Here is a 16,121-nt window from a genome sequence, read left to right on the forward strand (position 1 = left end):
TCACAAAATTAGTTAAACATGTTTGTATTAATTGCCCAAAATAATCACTCATATGACTCTTATTCTCTTGCCCATGTGATAAACCTGGTGACCATGATGTCTAGATAATCTGTTGTCTGCTTTTCCATGTGGACACACAGTGTGATGACTATGGCACTGTAGTTATGGATGAGACATTTCATTCTGTCCAAAATCTATTCTTTAATAAGCAATCACCACCTATGAAAGGAATACTTCAATCACAAAACGTAATATTTGTATACAAATTACTTAACCTGTGTTATGCTGAATTGAGGAGGGAAACTTTTCCCAAATGCCTCCACACTGAACAAAATAGCCCAAAAGGGTAAAAAGTATTTGATGAGTTGAAGTCATAGTTTAACAACAGAAAAACTATACAAAAAATGTGTTTACAAACAGTATAATCCAAGTCTCCTTTATCCAATCATATGCTCAGTACCCAAACTGACAGTTCAGTCTGACAGGGACGTTATCTGTGCTCTCTTTAAAGCCAGACACTATTGACAAAAAAAATATTTTACTTCACTGAACATGGGAGCTGCTGGTCTACCACTGTCTCCAACACTTAGTTTCTATTATTGTGTGACTTTGTTTAATCCGAACTAACCTTTTTAAAGCACCAAAATCACACAATAACAAACAAACCACAGAACTGGGCAGTGGTAGACTAGCAGCTCCTGTGTTTATCAAGGTACAATTACTTTTTGTAAATGGAGTTTGGCTTTAAAGAAAGCACAGATAGGTTTCACTTTTAGTACACTTTGATACAGTTTTGCTCTTATTATACACTGGCCTTTTTTACTCCAGTTCATTAAGGATTATATCCAGTTTTAAATTCTTCATTTTCTTTGGAGCCATACGAAAAACACTGTTTTGTTCACGAGTTTTCTTATGAATTCAACATAACGGGGTGAGAAAATAATACTCAAATGATCATTTGGTGGCTGAAATATTCCTTTTTGTAATTGTCAAGTGTGAATGTGTAAACATTTTGCTTTGCATCATAGCTTCACATGACCATAACAACCATGAAACTATAGAATTTTTGCTTGTCTATTTCATGGTTTGTAAATCTGAATTTTTCTGCAGGCCACTGAACAAAAACTTCAGTTTGTTTCCCTTGCGGTTTACACTGTTTTGTTTTGGGTTTTTTTTCATTCTCTCGCACTCCAGACTGGGTTCGACATAGCAGTGGCGAGCGAGATCATGGCCATCCTGGCTCTGGCAGACAGCCTGGAGGACATGAAAAACAGACTGGCGCGCATGGTGGTGGGGACCAGCCGCTCTGGACAGCCTGTCACCGCAGAGGACCTGGTATGTGTTACTGTGTGGTTGTTTCTTTCATAGAGTGTGGGGATTTTAAACCTGATCATCTCACAGTTTGCTTTTCATCACTGCATCTCAAAATTTTTACTGTGCAAGTATTGAGTCAGCTGCAGTTTACTTAGAGAAAGTCTCTTCATTTATCTGAACTGTCAATACCATGCAGAAAGAAATGTGAAGGTTACCGAAGGTGTGTCCTACATTTTTGGTAGGGAAACCTGTGGCTTTGGCCCTTGTTTATCTATATAAACAGATATCTGATTATGTATGCAGGATCTGTAGGCAAGATTTTGGTATCGGTTGCATTCTGGTTTGCAGTCAACATAGTACTGACCTATCAGATTTGAGCAGTCTTTGGTTACATGCAGAAACATTCATCAGCCAAAATGCAATCTTGGAACCTATCTGCTATCATTTGATGAAAGTTTAGCATCATTTTTTGTAATTTATGAACATTTTTTTTAATTATAAGAAGAGTAAGCAACAAACACGAACAGCAAAAAAGGGGGCCAAATAGCTCACCTGGTGAAGTGGGCGCCTAGTGTACAAAGGCTGTGTACTTGCTGCAGTGGCCCAGGTTCGATTCCATGCTACGGCCCTTTACTGCATGTCATCCCCTCTCTCTCCTACTTTCCTAAACACATCATTTTTTCCACCATTTTTCCCCTAATTCGTTTTGGAGAGTACATGGAGAGTTTTGAGAAGATCATCTGTTATATAGGATGTAGGTGTTTACAATTTAGCTTTTAAGTAAGTAAAATTTATTTGTAAAGTGCTTTTCATAGACATAAGTGGCAAAGTGCTCTACAAGGGCAATATACAACAAATAAAAATATAGATAATAAAATAACTACCCAAGCCACATATTCAAAGTGAGAAACAGTTACATAATAAACACCTTTAAAAAAATGCTTTCATACGCAGATATCAGCTAATAGTGATAAGTTGAAATGACTAGCGCACACAAAAGGAGGTCTAGACATGGATATCCTCTGGTTACACAGGAACCCCCGAAATATTGATCGTTGAGAGGCTTATCGTCGTTACACCGATGGCCGATGGATTAAGACATTTGGCCTTCATGGGTGTTTCTGGAGACACGTGTACAAAACACCTCGTCATCGAAATTTTCTGTCAAACTTGCAGCTTAAAAATGTCCAAACTCACACCTGTCCCAGACGCACTAATGCGTCGTTTCCCCTCTTCAAAACAACACGTCTAATCTAGGTGTGGACTGCGATTAAGATGTTAAACAGAGTTTTCGCACCCCTCACCAGATCCATCTGTGGGGTCAGCTGGTTCTGGTTTCCCACGTGAGACTGCAGCCTGTTGTTTCAGAGCCGTAAAGGAGGATCCCCTATAAAGTTACATTAGTCTTTGTGATTAGGATGGATGCAAAAACATCACCACACCTCAGAGTCTGCCCCAGTGGGAATATGGTATGCAACTGTGTGTATACGAAATGTGCGGTAGTGTATTGAGATTGCTGACAAGGCATATTTTTGGAAGCAAGCACAGGGACCTACAAATTGATAGTAGATCCATTTATCATCTGGACAACTCTTTACCCTTTCTTTACATAAATATAAGGTGTTTGTGAGGTTAAATTTTTGTCTGAGTCCCTATAACTTGTTCTTGTTTCAAACCCCTGCCCTCATATTTCTTTCTTCCTTCCTGTCAGGGTGTGAGCGGAGCGCTGGCGGTGTTAATGAAAGATGCCATCAAGCCCACGTTGATGCAGACCCTCGAGGTGAGACACGCACATAACCCCACTTAAATAGTCATTATCCTGCTCAGCTGAGCGTCTTCTGGTGAATATCTTGTAGAATAAATAGGCTGGCAGTCCGCAGGGACGTTGAGACTGTGCACTCGACGTAACACTGCTGTCAGGGAAAAGAAAGACAGGGAGAGAGTGCTTCACGGAGAGCTTTTTATGAAAGGATGATAGATTAACCTTTTCCTCCCATGGCTCTTTATCTTAATAGCAGTTTAGCAGTGTGCGTAGAGGACAGGTGGACCTCTCAGAGGCCGTCCCATCCAGATTCATTCTGTCTCCAGGACACAGTTTAATTTGTCGACTTATACCGTAACTCTGCCTCTCACAACATCTGGCTTTCATTTAGCTTTTCAGGCATTACTGATAGATGACATGGGAGCACGCAGGCACAAAAACATTTCTTGCATGTGCACTTAGACACATATACAGTATAACATACCATCAGTGACCTAAAGTTGTCCCTGTGCCGGAGGAAAAACCAAACCCTCAAGGTGATGGATGGAGAAATGGAAAGAAGTGGAGCTTGTAGGTTTAAAGGAAAACAATCCAGACATCTATTGATCCTCTCTGCTGCAGCAAAAAAGCCGTATTCGCAACAGCGCAATTTTAGTTATCCTTAAAATGGCACTTTTCTCCTTAAAAAATGATTCTGCATTATTTATCTGGTCATTCTGGTGTCTGGGCAGAATGTTAGTCGATACATTCAGGCAAAAGCGTCTAATTTATCTTTGATGTTGATGCTCTCTCTATGCTTTTAAACACTGGGCCACGGGCCAAATATTTCTGCACAAGCAAAGTGTATTTCTTTCTATTGGTTTGTTTTTGTCATTAAAGTGAACAATGAGCTCCGTGTCAGCCGTCATGCTCTGCTTACAGCTTTGTGTTTTTGTTGTAGGTCTATTTTTCGTTTGTTTGCTCTTTGTTGGTTTTGAGCTGAAAGCCTGGTTGCATGGCTCTTGGGTGGGGAAAATAAACACAGACTGGGTGTTTTCAAGGGTGTAGAGGGGGTGGAGTGTTGCATACAGCAGATATTTGGTTACTCTCTGTTTTTTTGGAGGAAGCATTGCGGTCCTGTTGTGTGAAACCGTTTCCTGTGAGCGTTTCCTGTGATTCTGGTCAGGGAACTGGTATCGGGACTGACCGGACTTCAGAGCTCCATGAGAATTTTCCATCCAGCTTGACCACCCGTGCCCTTTCATGCCCTCTCCGCTTGGGATTGTTTGTGTTGAATACAGAAGCACGCATGAGAATAGAGTTGGCATATGGACGCTGGTGTGTTTGTGTGTGTTAGAGCGTATGTAGCTGTGTTGTTTCAGATGGGGTTTGGAGAAGACAGCACAGGAGGAAAAGTTTTTTAACCCACTCCCTGTGTACGTGTCTATTAAGGAGACCTCAGTCAGTCTCTGCGTTGTCAAACATCCTGTCGACGTGGCGTTTGCATGTATCTTTCCTGGGGAGAGGCAGTAGACTATAGCATATACAATCAGACCTGTGACTCCATCCCCTCAGCTTTGAATCCTTATGTTGACTGAAAATCTGGGCCGGGGAACATTTCATAAGTGAAGCACTGGTCTGCAGCTGGTGTAGTGGACAAGAGATGCACAAGAAGAGGAAACAGTGACATGATCTCCACCTTCCTGTTTTTCCATCATCCTCATAATCCTTTTGTCCACCAGTTGAAAAGGTGACACATTTGGCTTTTCATTTATTTCCACTTTCATCACCCTGTTGTGGCTTATTTATTGCCGGAATGATCTCTTTCCCTTGTGTGTGGACATGGAAAGTGTAAAGTGGGTCAAGTTAAAGTTCAGGAGTTCCAAACACACGTGGAAATCCACGCAATGTATGACGTACGTTGACCCTCCATTGGAGTAAAGAAAGGAAGATGATATTGAATGGATAAAGATACTGAAAGGATGTTTTTTTGTCTTTATATTGTGACCTCTTCCTCTTTTCCTCCATATCTACCTTACTTTTTCGTCATGCAGTTGGATACTGCTTTAGTCTGTACTGCTACTCTACATAGACAAACAGGCAGTGTTTGTCAGAGCCTTGTTAAATGGCTGATTTACTCCTCTGAGGGGAGGCTGTTTATGCAGGCAGAGGGAGATATGCAAACAAAAGCTTAGAAAATCATGCAAGTCCTTCCCATCCTTCCTTTTCCTCCCTTTCAAGGAATTCACATGCGGTATAACATTGGGTCAATTGGCTTTCCTCAGTTTTCTTCTTGACCAGCTTTCTCAGTAATTTATTAAAGTCTCGAGTGCAACAGGATGATTGTGATCAGGAGCAGTAGACCTTTTCTCAGCAGCTTTATTCTGTGATGCCCTGCCTTGTCTGAGGTGGATGCACACAGTAAAATATATTTGAAAAACAATAGGGCTCCGGCAGCAAGCATTGCTGCCTAGACCCCTCATGAAAGTGCCAGAGCCTGCAAATGTTTTAGGATCTGCTACTTGTGAGCTTACAGCAGCCCTGAGTTTTAGCCATCAGTAGAAAAATTTACCCCAGCTGAGAAGAAAATACCATCAGGTGCATTTGAAAATAAAAAAAAAGAAAATTGTGAGACCATGTTATTTGTCTTGAACACTAATATAGTTCTGGTTTGTTTTTTTGGGTTAATATTCATTTTAATATATAATGCAAATAAAAACTTAGTCCTAACCTAAGTCTCCCCCGCTGTTTCCCAGTTGAGAAGAAAATAGCGTCAGGCGCAAGTGAAAAAAAAATCAGTGTGAGATCATACTGTTTGTCATGCAAACTTTCGTTCTTTTTTTATGCTTTCGTTACACTTAGAGTTCATGGCACATAGCCGAAGAGATCCCTGCACTCACATAACTATGCTGTGAAAATATCTTAATATGAATATCCACCAATCCACTTTGATTACATTTCTGGGAAGTCCCTCTGGTTATATTATGAAAATCTTGGGAATTCGCCCCATGTTGTTTCCTTTATTGTAAGATGTAAGTCAGTATTCCATACATTCACGGAGAAGTAAACATTCAAACTGTGAGGCCCGACAGTCAAACCTCTGAGACCTTTCACGTTTATTCAATCCATACATACTGAGCATATGACATGATCGTCACATGTGTTGCATTTTGCACTGCCTCACTGTAAGTAATTGTATGGCCCAAGTGTCTGCCAGAGGCAGTAACTTAAACTTGAAGTGCTCTTTTAGTTTGTGTGTCCATCCTTTAGGGAGAAATCCAAATCAGCAGGGGAGGGAAGCCTGGCCCACAGTCAGGCCGACATGCCAGTTGAGTCCCTCTTAACTCGTGCCTCCTGTTTAGACAAACATCGTGCCAGCCAAAGTGCATCCACACTTCAATATTTATTTATTTTTCCGAAAGATGTTGAATTTAGTTTGAAAGAACTCGTAAGTCCTTATTAAAACTTGGTCGGGTGAGTTGCTGTGGGTTACGCTGTTTTCTCAACTCCTCCTGCATGTTTGTGTGCCCCTCTAATTGTTGCAGGGTACGCCAGTGTTTGTCCATGCTGGGCCCTTTGCCAACATCGCCCATGGCAACTCCTCGGTGCTGGCAGACAAGCTGGCTTTGAAGTTGGTTGGACGGGACGGCTTTGTGGGTGAGGACACACAGTTCACACATACAGATCTCGTACACACAAGCTCAAACAGATGCAGAACCACAAAACCTTTGGGGATGACGGACAAGATGTAAAGTTTAGGATCCCCAGATGTGGAGGATTTTAAGGCCTAAGTTTCCTTAGCAGGAGAGATTAAACTATAACTTACAATGTACCCACATAATGAACTTCGGCCTGCTTGTCTGCTGTTGCAACCTTTGGCCCACATTCGTCATAGTTCTGGTTCTGGGTCTGTTCTAACCCCCGCTGGTTGGGTAGTGGTGCTCTGGTGTCTTTCTCCTGCGTAACTTTCTAGGAAACGGGTGGAAAGATTGCGTAAAAAAACACACACAGGAGAGAGGAAGGAAGCTGATTGATAAGCTTAAGAGCCGCTGGAATGCTTTAGAGTAAACCACACTAATCCTTTCAACGTCAAAGCATACTTGAATATTCCCATTTTTATCTGTCTATCTATCCCGCCGCTCGCTTTCTCTCTTCATTTACTTTGGCTGCAGAAATATGTTTGGAATGTGTGTGTGTGTGTGTGTGTGTGTGTGTGTGTGTGTGTGTGTGTGTGGTGTGTTTTGTTGTTGAGTTTGTCAGGTGAATTAATGTACGTGCAAATCTCATCAGGGCTTATATTTATGTGTGTGAAGCAGGTTTTCTTTGTGAGAGACATTGCAGGTAAAAAGAAAAGTGTGACTCTTTGGGTACAACAACATTTTCACGATCTGTCATGTGTGAGCTGGGCAAATGTGTAGGCAGCAGCGTGAGCAGGGAGTTGGGTTTCACAACACTGGAGCCGAGAAGCAGGGAGGCTTGTATGCATTTTATGCCTCCACCTCTCCACCCCGCTCGTTTTCCATCTGTCCGTCTCGTTCCCTCCCGGTCCTGTCTGTGTGTTTGTTACCTGACTCTCAGGTATGCCAGGAACTCGACCTCCCTCCTTTTACTCCCTCTGCAGCTGGGATGCATGTTGCTCCTTCCCTCACCGAGGTCTTTTTCGCTGATGTTACAAACTTTGCCTTCCTTAAACTAGCGCCGCTAAAATAATAATCAAAACAATAATCAGGACAAAGAAGTTAAGAAAATGAATATTTCAGCACATACAATTTGAACAGCCAGTCAGCTCACTGTAAGATCTACTTGTATCACCAAGTTGGAGGATAATGCCGTTTCATTACAGCCTGGGTTTTATTTTCTTAGTTAGGGCCATCATTTTATCGGTTATGAGAATATTGTACACACCAGAGTCATTGCTAAGATCTTGAAACAGTATAAAATCACAAGAAGTCTGATGTAATTTATCTAGATGATCTAAACCACCTAATTGGAGGTAAAACAGAAAATGCACTTGAAATGTCAGTTCTAATCCCTCATTATATAGATAAACATGTATAAAAAATAGCCTCTTATCCACTGCACAAATAAAACCTGCAGACACCCACTAACATCTGGCTTTTTAATGTAATGGGAAAGGTTATAATCAGCATTCACATTTGCATCAAATGACTCTGCAGTAATAATGGATATTTATTGGTTCCAGCTCTGGTTGGCATTGATGGAAACACAATACATGGTAGAATTTGTAACTAGCTAGATGCAGTAACACGTGGACACAAATTATCGTCCTTCTCTGCCCAAGCAGCGCTCAAACAGACAGACTAATAACTAAGTAGTGTATAGAGAGAAGTAACCACTGTTGTGTGTCCACAGGCCTTCATCCATTATACTTTCAACTGCTTTGTTTATTGATTTTATTTCAATTCTGTCCACTCCAATGTTTGGAGTGGACAGGTTAATGAAAAGATGATTGGCCCAAACTACACTGAACCCAAACTGACTGTTAAAAACTGGAAATATTCTTTCTGTCCTCAACACTGATATAGCCTCACCACAGTGTCTTTAAGTAATATACTGTTCAGTTTAATTATCTCTGCAAGCTCCTCTCATGTGGCAAAGAAAGTCCATGAACTCTCTCTGAACTCGGTGAAGTTTATGGGGGTGTGTATGAACACACTCTTGATTCATCATGCTCTACATTATTGAGTTTTTAAAGTCGCTTAGATTTAAAATGGAGAAATGCTGCTATAAGAGGGGGGCTGCTGGTTGATGTATTCCACATGACAGATGTGAGGGATTCCTGTATCATTAACAGTCTGGAGTATTGAATGCAGATAACCCCCTGACACTGACTCACTGTATGATTTCCCACTCCACAGAGCCTCCCAAAACTAAAGCAATCAATCATTTGGGCTTTCAGAGAGGTGACCACTGAGAAAACATTTTAAGCTCCACACCGTATTTTACACCACTTTCTCAGAAACATCTTAACAGTCATTTAGTTCCTTCTAAAACTTGTCTTCAACTCAGAAGAGATTTACTCTAATTCATCTAATAATTAATTATATAATTTAGTCAAATTTCCTTTAAATTAGGGTATATTTACAAGGTAACAATAGACTTTATCATTATTAGCATAAATATCTTGTCTTGACACTATATTCAAATGAATTTAGGTTAAAAAATGATTGCATTCTGTTTTTATTTACATTTTACACAGTGACCTAACTTTGAAATCAGTATTGTATATCAATGTAAATTGAACATTATTTTTTTTTTATCTTTTAAATTAACCAAATAATTGAAATAAATAATGAACAGGTTCATCATCAATAAAAATAATCATTAGTTCATGCCCAACTAAGTACAACATGGCTTTCTTTGGGAAAACTCTGAACAGGAAGTAAACGGTCGTGTTGATCTACCCCACTTTCCAGCGTTTCCAACACTGTTTTAGTGTGTATATTGGCATGGCTGATACCAGTGCTTTGACTGCTAGTAACACCATCCAGCTCTCTTTTCTCTTACAACAACATCGACCTCCTCTTCCCCTCATGCTCTCTGGGCAGCTCAAGGTTGTTACACAGAACAGGCAGCTTGGAAGTGTTTCCTCATGACATCCTGTGGGGTCAATCTCCTGCGTGGTGTAGTGTCGTTATAAAAGTCCTGTCGCACTTTGTTACCATTCTTTTGTTTCCGATTATTCTTTGCTTTGCCTTGTTGCGCACATGTGGTATTAGTACTTCTGCGCTCAGTTTGTGGGAGACCCCACAATTTATGGAAATATCCACAAATCCTGAACCAAGGAATGTGATTTTTATTGGCTGGCTGTTTCAGTATTCAGAGCCAAAACTCTGCTGTGGTGCTAACAAGAAACACAATGCTCTGTCAGCGGCCTGTGGCCAAATAAAGTTGCATTCTTGTGCTCATCCCCCAGGGTTTATTTGTTGCTCTTGACTCAGAAAGACATGTTAAGATAGCGATGATGCCGCCAAGGTCCCCCCAAACCTCAATTTCTGCTTACCGTCAACATTTGTCATTTATATTCCCAGAAATTGCTAAGTCCTTGCAATAAAATGATACTTGTCTTCCTAATGCTGTTGTCCCCAGAAGGCATCCAGCCTCTCCTCTCTCTCCTGTGCTTGCTGTCAGTTTTCTCTTGCATCTTTGGTGACGTAAATCGTACTTTCCCTATAGTAAATGCAGAGAACCACACAGAGCACAGTGATGCATTTCTTCAGAGAAACACTTGTTTTCTCAGTAAAACCTCAGAGAGATGAGCTTTATCAAGTGTCAACTTCAAGCACTTAAAGCTACAGTGATTTACTCTTATCTCTCTAAAAGCCTCATAATGCTTCTTTGTAACCAAACAAAGCATACTTTTAATCATTTTCTTCATTTTCACCCTGACATGACATAATTTCCACCTTAAAGGAAGTGTTACATATCATTCCCTTATGACAGCTTAACTGTGCTCTACAAGGCAGCATTTACTGTAGATAAAATCTTCACACAAGCAAGCACATAAAAGACATACACATAAGTTTACATGGAATCTAGTCACATTTCATTATTATCCTTTTAATTGAATTAAATGTTAAGAGGGTTAGCTGCTGGTCATTGTGTCCTATAAGCAGTGTTCACACATATTTTATACAGACAGAAGATAAATGTAACTGGTTTAGACTTGTGCTGCATAGTTGTGCTGGACTGTGCAGTGAATTCAGGGAAGATTGAGTAAAGTTTTGGCCCTCTCCCCAGTTGCAGTGAGAATCTGATTCTCTGGTGGGATATAACTCAGAAATGAATAGATCTTTATTACAATAATAAAATGGTCAGATCTGCAATAAATCTTGACTGTTAGACCGAACCACCCTTTCTCCTTTAACCCTTAGTTTTTATGTAACTGTACTCTGATTCTACTTCTCTTTTTCGGTGGATATTCTTGTTGATTTTGGTGTCATTTGATGACTGTCTTCTTATAAAATGTGCCTTGTTTTCTGACAGAGCATTGTGTGTTTGTGTGAGATGTCGGCCTTCTCTTTAAAATAGTTGAACTAGATGGCACTCGGTATTTGAAAACTCAACAGTAAAGTCTCTTCCCAGAAATCAAGAGCCAGTTTCTCAAGATACTCCACAGACCTTGTTGTGAACAGTTTTATGTAGGAACTATTTTTTTCATCTCTATGGCCGATATCTCCAACACTCAGCAACTCACACCAAAACAGTCTGCGTTAATAAAAAGCACTACAGGTAGAAGAAAAAAATATGTTTTTGATATTAAGGTGAACTGTCCCTTTAAGTTATGAAACGGACTATTTGGGCTTTACTGGTGTGTCAGTTCGAGTACACTGAAAGTGAAGGGCTAAAACCAACATTTTTTGGCTAAAACCATTGTTTAATCATCATTTAAACTGTATTACAGGAAGAAAATTCCCAGGCCACTAAGGTTTCAGCTGTTACTCATCTATCATGAGTTGTCAACATATTGTCACACAAACAGACCAGTCTTGACATCCAGACATCACACAGCAGCATTTTTTTGCTCCTTTTGCACAATTCAGGTGAAAGGGTTCCTACCAAACTAAAGAGGAGTATAAACAGAAAACACACCAGAAGCTGTTATGACCTCTCTAAACAAGTGTGAAGTCAACGTCAGTTTCCCTCTAAAATTCTAGCTTTGGCCCACCAGCAAGTGTTTTAGTACAATGGTGCCAAACACACACACACGATAAGAAACAGGAAGCCTTATCTTAACAAGGCCGTCATTCCAGGTGGATTATTTGCTTTGTTTGGAACGAGTTCAAGAGGCCTGTGTGTTGGGCCGTCCATATCAGAGGCGCTCTGTCTGTTTGAGAGGCCTCACAGTGAACTCATTACTCAATACAGTGTTACTGTTCAGACAGAAATACAGTCAGTCTCACCTCTTATTCCCAAGATGTCTGACTGAACTCAGGTGTATGTGTAAAGTTGTTTTGAGGAAAAGTGGTATTAAACATTAAACAAAGAGGTAGAGAGGATACAAGTGATGAATGTAGACAGACGGCTGGCTCAAGTTCAGGTCGGCTTATATCAGTGAGGTCTATGGTGATAGCTACCTATTTTATTTTCTCTTCCCGGTACTGCTGCTAAAGTTATATGGTGATTTCGTAATTCTTAATTTAAAGAGCACAAATAACACAGATAACACACCAAGCAGGGAGTGCCAAGTTACAAAATACCATGTGATGTCTATGGAAAACTGCCGCCGTTTGATTCTGCGGTGATGTGCAGCCAGACTGAAAGTTGTGATTAGTTAAAGTTTTAGTGGCATATTGTGGTCAGAGAATACCCACAGCCAATTGGTAAACAGAGTCCTGTGACTCTTGTGACATGTTGACCAATGTTGAAGAATTTCTTCCTGCCTGAAGCACATGAACATGCCTACTGGCCACAGATAAATGTAATTACTGCGGCGAGCCACACTTTGTTGCAGCCCAGTGTGATTTTAGTGTAAAAGATATGAGAATGGGATGGGGGGGAAAAAACATATAATGATTATTATGTCATTAAATTATATTTGTATGGTGACTTAAATTTCAACATGCACTCAGTAGATCACTGATTGACCTCATAAAACCCTCCTGTCTGTTTCCCCACAGTGACAGAAGCTGGTTTCGGAGCAGACATCGGGATGGAGAAGTTCTTCAACATCAAATGTCGGGCTTCGGGGCTGAGGCCGAATGTGGTGGTGCTGGTTGCAACTGTCCGAGCGTTGAAGATGCACGGTGGTGGCCCAAATGTAAGTTGATATAAGACTGCCAACGAAACAGACAACACTGTGATATGTAAGATTTGCACCCCACCTTCTCCCTTTTTTTTCCTTCTTTTTTTTTTTTTCTGTCCATAAGGCGCCTCAAGCTTAGTCCACATGGATCCAGGTATTTTTGAAAATGAGGTTTCTCTCCTTTATTCTCAAAAAAAATATGCAAGCATTGTTATAGCAAAAAATGTTCAAATAAAAATGCAAAACACAATTAAAGCTCTGTCAAGAGCATGCCAAATCAACAGGCAGCAATATAACTGTGACGCTAAAGCCACGTAAACGAGATGTTTGCTAATCTGAAGCCTGAAAAAAAGCTATTACTGAAAGGCTATCTGGAGCAGTGACCACATTTCGGCTTTTGCCATCTTGGTTTTTCATAGCCAATAATGATCGGTTGAACTGTTGAAGAGCAAGGAGACAGCCTTTCACTCTAGCAGCTCCCACCTTAAATATGTGTAACTTTGGGCCCTAAATAAAGGTCAGTGGGTGAGTCAATAAAAAAAATAAAATAAATTAAAAAAACGTTTAAGTAAACGTATAAGTTGTCATGCATTTCATAATCATCTGTTTTTTTACCTGTTAACATGTTAATTTCTGCTGTTATGTTGGGTATTTTAACATACTGTAGCTGTAGCCATCCTCAAGTGGCCAAACTGCAGTTTTTGCCATTTCCGCATTGGCTTCCTTTTTGCATAGAAAGTTGCCACTGCGTTCTCAGTGACCTTAAACAAAGTTTGCATAACATATAGAAAGACCTATGTTTTCAAATATACCAGCTTACGTATGGACGAGGCCTTCGAATATCATCATGTGGTCTTGCAGCTTGGCTCATACCCACACATTTTCGCTGATGCTGTAGAATTCAACAATGATTTGAATAATTGTTTTCAACAACCTAAACTAGCATGTGACACTGTTATTTACACAGTCTAAATCCCCCCACATAAACACTAGCTTTTGATGATCATGGAGAAAAAAATATGCTGTACTGTTTCAGGACTCAATAGAAGTTGATTAGTTAAACAGTTTATACAATTACTGAAAGCTATCTTTGCACATAGCCACAAACCACAGATATATACAACACACCCTACTTGGACACATCTCAAGGTTGCGTGAAGGTCTTAGTGCCCTTTTTATGGACTTAATTCTCAAATAAATGTGTCAAAGCAAAACTAGATGAACAAAATGTTGCTATATAATGGTGATTGTGATATGTGATTGAGCACTGAAGTGTGTGATTAATTGTTGTTTTTATGTGTTTTCAGGTGTCTGCAGGCGCACCACTTCCTAAAGAGTACATTGATGAGGTATGAGATTTATAGATTTGCATAAATGTTCACAAAAATAATAAGCATAGTCACTGTGACAAAAAGGCAAACAAGAGGAAGATTTGACAAGTAAACGTTTTTTTAGCTGAGGAGTTTAGGTGTTGTTACTTCACTTCCAATCAAGTTAAAATAATTGGGTGGGACTGTTTTATTACATTGAGTCGTAAAGGTCAGGATGTTTACAGGAACTAAAGCTATTTAAGACTCATTGGCCAATGCAAGACTCCAATTATAAAACAATCATGTGCTCATTAACATAACATTGTTTGGTGGTGTGCCGGTTTGTTTTAGAGTGAACTGACGTAACCTCAACATTTCCAGGGCCTCTTACAGCCCTGACCTTCTCTAAAGATGGGAACGATCAGGATAACTCTTTGCTGCATGGAGATGACTTACTGTGCACTTATATGTGGTGAAGCACAGCTCGCACAAGTTAAAATATCACTCATAAAATCCTTCATGACGGGTTTGTCCTTTGGGCCAAGTGTGTGTGACAGGAGCCAGGAAAGGCTTGGGATCATTTGACACATTTATAGAGATTTGTGTGTGATGCAATAAAGGAAGTTTCAGATTGTACTGAGCGTGGACATTTAATTCCCTGCCTATATGCATAAATATTTCACCAGCTAACATGGTTAGGAGCTCTTATTTGATTAACAGCACAAATACAACCTTTGCATGTGGTTTCCGGGTGTGTGGGTCTTTGCACAGTGGAGCTAGGATTATTGTGGTGTGTGTCTGTGTACGTTCATGGGTGCATGTTCATATCTGGCTACAATCACAGGTCTTTCAGGCAGGTTCAGCTGAGTAAATAACGAAGCAGTATAACTTAATTGTGAAGCCTGTAACAAGAACCAGAAGTACTGGGGAAAACAGAGCTGTGGAAATGAATTTATGGGACCTGTATGGCCTTGCTGCTCTGAGCCCGGGGCTGCACACACACACAGTGCAAGATTGGATTACTGCGGTCAAACTTGGAGTAGCTGAACAAATATGTTATTAATGTGCTCTGGAATAACTGGACTTCTGCACATAGTAATATACAATGTGAGAATGAGAAATGAATAACTGCTCACAGCAGGATACTGCCAGTTTTATTCTATTAGGGTTTTTCTACAGTAGGGGAGGTAGTCGCTCCGAGTCATGTGGTGAACATCCGGCAAGCAGTCGAGCCTAACATGGTCTGTGGTGGACAGCCTGCTGTAGTAGTTGCAGTTTATAGCTAGTTTTTCCATTTCAGTTGAATTACAGTAAAAACATTTTTTACCTTTTTGCTTCTGTCTTTTTCTCTTCCAGAATCTCAGTCTAGTTGCAGGTGGTTGCCATAGCAATCTCAGGAAGCAGATCCAAATAGCACATCTGTTTGGGGTACCAGTCGTGGTGGCACTCAATGTCTTCAAGTAAGATACATGCAGACAGACAGATGATAGATGTGTGGAAGAATATACAAAAGTATTCTTAAATGGTGACATAAGGTGATTGAAGAGTGTGTTTGGTCTTAATTAAAGCAAGGACCCCCTTTTTTCCAGCATGTTTCCAACTTCCCTTTGTTATACCATACCCCCAACTACTAAAGGTATGGCCAATTTGACAATCATTGGCCAAGCTGTCAATGAAAAATAAGAAATCATTATATTAGTCTCCTTTCTGGTCGACAAAAAAAATCCAAAGATCATCTTCAACTTATTTAAAATTTAGCTGCTAATGTGTCGACTGCGATCAAAAGGAGAGCACTAGTTACACCTGTTTTAAAATAACTGCACTGGCTTCCTGTTAGTTTTAGTATTTATTTTAAGATTATTTTATTGGTCTAAAATTCACTGTCAACTGCATTTTTGACATATTGACACATTTTAATTGAATTTTAACAAGTTTACACTCTGTATTTCCACAACAGGTATCAAACTTTACAAAGCATATATATGATGAG

General features: G+C 40.1%; 1 protein-coding gene across 2 annotated transcripts in view; it reads left to right on the forward strand.

The window, feature by feature from the left end:
- Positions 1-16,121, forward strand: part of mthfd1l (methylenetetrahydrofolate dehydrogenase (NADP+ dependent) 1 like) — a 52,436-nt gene that overhangs the window by 20,149 nt on the left and 16,166 nt on the right. For both annotated transcript variants that reach the window (XM_042503304.1, XM_042503303.1), the window contains exons 18-23: positions 1,195-1,335; positions 3,026-3,094; positions 6,601-6,712; positions 12,697-12,836; positions 14,129-14,170; positions 15,488-15,591. In XM_042503304.1, coding sequence (XP_042359238.1) covers positions 1,195-1,335; positions 3,026-3,094; positions 6,601-6,712; positions 12,697-12,836; positions 14,129-14,170; positions 15,488-15,591 — 608 coding nt within the window. The remainder of the gene's footprint in view (positions 1-1,194; positions 1,336-3,025; positions 3,095-6,600; positions 6,713-12,696; positions 12,837-14,128; positions 14,171-15,487; positions 15,592-16,121) is intronic.

Source organism: Plectropomus leopardus, chromosome 16 (assembly GCF_008729295.1).
Source record: "Plectropomus leopardus isolate mb chromosome 16, YSFRI_Pleo_2.0, whole genome shotgun sequence".
NCBI classification, from domain to species: Eukaryota; Metazoa; Chordata; class Actinopteri; order Perciformes; family Serranidae; genus Plectropomus; species Plectropomus leopardus.